Source organism: Triticum dicoccoides, chromosome 5B (assembly GCF_002162155.2).
Source record: "Triticum dicoccoides isolate Atlit2015 ecotype Zavitan chromosome 5B, WEW_v2.0, whole genome shotgun sequence".
Taxonomy (NCBI): Eukaryota; Viridiplantae; Streptophyta; class Magnoliopsida; order Poales; family Poaceae; genus Triticum; species Triticum dicoccoides.
In genome coordinates, this window is record NC_041389.1 from 654507678 (window position 1) to 654512333 (window position 4656).

Sequence of the window (4656 nt, forward strand, 5' to 3'; positions counted from 1 at the left end):
TCACCATTAGATTAGAAGGAAGAACACGACCAAGTAGCTAGATTCGTTTCTCCTAAGAACACAAGAATACACCAACCCTGCCTAAGACCAATCCAGCGGTCAAGTCCACACCCACCCACCCAGCCAAGCTTCGCTGCTTCCCTATTTAACACCTCCTCTCCCCCCATTGCTCCCCAAGAAGAGCCTCCCTCGCTTTCCTCCGCAATTTGAGCTCCACTTCTGCGCAAGTCCGTCTACGGCTTACAGAGTTAATCCTGGCCAAGCCTGAGCCAGATACAGATACTTTCAGCTACCAAGGTTCTATCTTACTTCCTTGCACATCTCGATGGAGTGCGAGAACGGGCAGGTCGCCGGCAACGGCAATGGCTTGTGCGTGGCGCAGCCTGGGCGGGCCGACCCCCTGAACTGGGGGAAGGCGGCGGAGGAGTTGTCCGGGAGCCATTTGGACGCGGTGAAGCGGATGGTCGAGGAGTACCGTAGGCCGGTGGTGACCATGGAGGGCGCCAGCTTGACCATCGCCATGGTCGCCGCTGTGGCCGCCGGTGGTGAGACCAGGGTGGAGCTCGACGAGTCTGCCCGCGGCCGGGTCAAGGAGAGCAGTGACTGGGTCATGAACAGCATGGCGAACGGCACCGACAGCTACGGCGTCACTACCGGCTTCGGTGCCACCTCCCACCGGAGGACCAAGGAGGGCGGCGCTCTCCAGAGGGAGCTCATCAGGTACGAATCAGTTAAACTAAACCATCAACAAATTAGATATTTCGGTTGTTGATCGTACTGTACTCCTTTGTTTTTGTGATCTGGAAGCCTTATTTGCTTGTCCACTTCTTGTTTGTTCAGATTCCTTAATGCCGGAGCCTTCGGCACAGGCGGCCACGATCATGTTCTGCCTGCCGCAGCAACAAGGGCGGCGATGCTCGTCCGTGTCAACACTCTGCTCCAGGGATACTCCGGCATCCGCTTCGAGATCCTTGAGACGGTTGCTGCGCTTCTCAACGCCAATGTGACACCATGCCTGCCGCTCCGGGGCACGATCACCGCCTCCGGCGACCTTGTTCCGCTTTCCTATATCGCGGGCCTGGTGACTGGACGGGCAAACTCCGTGGCCACTGCCCCAGACGGCAGCAAGGTTAACGCAGCAGAGGCGTTCAAGATCGCCGGTATCCAGCATGGCTTCTTTGAGCTGCAGCCCAAGGAAGGGCTTGCCATGGTGAACGGCACAGCAGTGGGCTCCGGGCTTGCGTCCATGGTGCTTTTCGAGGCTAACATCCTGAGCCTCCTTGCTGAGGTTCTATCCGCCGTCTTCTGCGAGGTCATGAACGGCAAGCCAGAGTACACCGACCACTTGACCCACAAGCTGAAGCATCACCCTGGGCAGATCGAGGCCGCCGCCATTATGGAGCACATCCTCGAAGGCAGCTCCTACATGATGCTCGCAAAGAAGCTCGGCGAGCTCGACCCGCTGATGAAGCCAAAGCAAGATAGGTATGCACTACGCACATCACCACAATGGCTTGGTCCTCAAATCGAGGTCATCCGTGCTGCCACCAAGTCGATCGAGCGTGAGATCAACTCCGTCAATGACAACCCACTCATCGACGTCTCTCGTGGCAAGGCCATCCATGGGGGCAACTTCCAGGGTACGCCCATCGGCGTGTCCATGGACAACACCAGGCTTGCCATTGCTGCGATCGGCAAGCTCATGTTTGCCCAATTCTCGGAGCTCGTGAACGACTTCTACAACAATGGTTTGCCTTCCAACCTCTCCGGCGGGCGCAACCCGAGCTTGGACTATGGCTTCAAGGGTGCTGAGATTGCCATGGCCTCGTACTGCTCCGAGCTTCAGTTCTTAGGAAACCCCGTCACCAACCATGTCCAGAGCGCGGAGCAACACAACCAAGACGTCAACTCTCTCGGCCTCATCTCCTCCCGGAAGACCGCTGAGGCCATTGACATATTGAAGCTCATGTCCTCGACATTCTTGGTCGCCTTGTGCCAGGCCATCGACCTCCGCCATCTTGAGGAGAATATAAAGGAAGCCGTCAAGAGTTGTGTGAAGATGGCAGCCAGGAAAACACTGAGCACCAACAACAATGGCCATCTCCACAACGCACGCTTCTGCGAGAAGGACCTGCTGCTCACGATTGACCGCGAGGCGGTGTTCGCGTATGCAGATGACCCTTGCAGCGCTAACTACCCACTAATGCAGAAGATGCGTGCGGTTCTTGTGGAGCACGCCTTGGCCAATGGTGAGGCCGAGCGCAACGTGGAGACATCTGTATTTGCCAAGCTTGCCGCGTTTGAGCAGGAGCTCCGTGCAGTGCTACCAAAGGAGGTTGAGGCTGCCCGGACCTCCGTGGAGAACGGCACCGCCGCGCAGCAGAACCGTATCACCGAATGCCGGTCGTACCCACTCTACAGGTTGGTGCGCAAGGAGCTTGGGACTGAGTACTTGACTGGGGAGAAGACACGATCTCCTGGGGAAGAGGTGGACAAGGTGTTTGTCGCCATGAACCAAGGCAAGCACATCGACGCGCTGCTGGAGTGCCTCAAAGAGTGGAACGGCGAGCCCTTGCCTATCTGCTGAACAGAGGATCAAGAAACTGAAGAGAAGACAGTGCAGAAGGCTTTGGATCTTTTTAAATGATAAATGATAATATTTTTCCAATTGTATTTTCTTAAATATTGGTGTTTTGTAAGCTGGATCAGTCTTACAGAGCTGCCATGTTGTTGCCAAAAACTGCAACTGCATAACTTGTACAACCTCTGATGTAAGTTAGAAGGATACATCGTATGACAAATATATTGGTCTTCTTTTAAGAAGAGTGGTCTGGTGGAGACAATACCAACAGTGCAAAACATCTACCATCAGCATGCCATTGCCATATGGTGTGAGGACAGAGGACATGATGCCTACAAAGTCACTGCTCTGTGGTGTCTCTGTAGTTGCTAGTTATATCAATATGATGCGATGCTTTCTATTAATTCTTATTCTGTTTCAGTTTTCTGTTGACAAATTCCAGTCTGACATGTAATGGAAGAAGGATTGTACTGCTCTGATGTAGATGACATGTTTCTCTCTGTTCCTGAATGGTCATAAGTAAGTCTAAACTGATATAGCCTTGGGCCCCTTTTTCTTTTCCATTTTGTCAACCTTGTAAGAAATTACAAATTCTATTATAAGAGATCTTTCACGGTATCCTTAAATGAAACAAGACAAAGGTACCTAAATCCAAATAATCTATCGCACTTACGCTAGTTAGAAAGATAAGAGCGTGCTCTGAGGCAGAGGAGCCTTACAAGCTATCGATGTGATGGCTGGTTGACCTCCGTCAGTTATCTGAAATTTACAGGGTGGCCGGCTGTGGCTGAAATGGACTACACAACGGAGTAGTAGGTGCTCTCAAAGAATTCAGAGAAGAGACTGACAAAGGGAGTGATGGAGATTTTTCCGGAGTGCAGGCTGCATGTGTAATATCATAAGAGAGAGCAATGGAGCTGCCCACCAGCTTCGCATATTATGCTAGAATAAACGAGGAATCGACTCTTGTAGCTGACGTGCCTAGAGTAGTTTTGTTTCCCCTTTGATTTTGTAAGGATTGTAACAGCCGTTTTATATATAATATAAGCACTCTTTCACTATAAAAAATGATGTACATCAATATGTTAAACTTCAGTTAGAACCGGCTACATCAGAATCACCTATAGCATATTGTCTTCAGTATATCCAGCCCTATGGCTTAATTGTTGTGTTCAACAGCATAAAAACTGAATTCAAAAGGCGCATAAGTAACACTAGTAGTAGTTTGTCTACGAGTTGCAAAACATTTGATGTTTAATTCCCAGTTGCCCTCTGTACAATACTACCCCAATCCCCAATGTGTGGCGACCGGCGACTAGGCAAAGCAATCAGATAGAAGACCACGACATCCCCATAGCTGCATCACCGAACAAAATCTGAGGATTTTTCAGGGGCGAAGGTTGCATTTGTTCAGGGGCAGATGATGATAAACCGAGAAGTCAAGCAGAGTTAGGGTAAGGGCCAGCGTGCTCACCTCGAGCTGAGACTGGCTGGTGCCAGCGGCGGGAGGGATCCGGCAGCCTGCTTCCGTCCATTCACGCACGCGCAGCGGCGTCCCCTCTACTAGCGCCAGCGGCACCGGATCGCCGCCGGCGACCGCCAACTAGCCGTCGGCGAGCTACGGTGTTCGTATCTCTTTTTTTTATCGGCTAGAGCGGCGTCCGAGCCGAGGATACCTTTATGTTTGGGCCCACGTCTCAGCCTTCGTTAGCATGGGCTAGCCCAAGTACGACTGCTCGGGACCTCCTAATCCGTCCTTTAAGAGCATCTTCAACAGGCACGAAACCGCACGGCACGCTAGATAGTTCATAGAATAGGTAGATAAAAAAATGCATAGATGGTTCATAAAACATAGATAGTTTAGCATAGTTCAACTAATCGTCGTCCTCCTTCTCCTCCAACTCCGAGTTGATGATGTCCTCCTCCGACGTCGTAAAAAAGGCGTTGATATTACCGTTCAACGTTGGAGTCCCGGGTCGACGCTTCTCCAAGCTCGGTGTTGAAGAGCGCAGCCTCTTTCCGCGTACGCCTGTCTTCGCGATAGGCGGCTCGCTCCGCCCTCCTTTGCGCGTAGC

The 4656-nt window shown here is 51.9% G+C and overlaps 1 protein-coding gene and 1 long non-coding RNA gene across 2 annotated transcripts; one reads left to right on the forward strand and one right to left on the reverse strand.

Moving 5' to 3' along the window:
• Nucleotides 1-325: 325 nt before the first annotated feature.
• LOC119312374 (phenylalanine ammonia-lyase-like) lies at nt 326-2806 on the forward strand. The gene is made up of 2 exons (XM_037588106.1): nt 326-720; nt 841-2806. The coding sequence occupies exons 1-2, from the start codon at nt 326-328 to the stop codon at nt 2585-2587; spliced, it is 2142 nt and encodes a 713-aa protein (XP_037444003.1). The 3' UTR covers nt 2588-2806.
• An 882-nt stretch (nt 2807-3688) lies between these two features.
• LOC119312377 lies at nt 3689-4254 on the reverse strand. The gene is made up of 2 exons (XR_005151311.1): nt 4056-4254; nt 3689-3957 (listed from the first exon to the last, which is right to left on the reverse strand). It is a non-coding gene; the product is annotated as an uncharacterized LOC119312377 (long non-coding RNA).
• Nucleotides 4255-4656: the final 402 nt, after the last annotated feature.

Bases quoted from the DNA above. Each gene is read 5' to 3' on its own strand.
- LOC119312374 (XM_037588106.1), top strand. From the start codon at position 326: ATGGAGTGCGAGAACGGGCAGGTCGCCGGCAACGGCAATGGCTTGTGC. The intron at 721-840 runs GTACGAATCAGT...TTGTTTGTTCAG, and splicing joins CTCCAGAGGGAGCTCATCAG to ATTCCTTAATGCCGGAGCCT.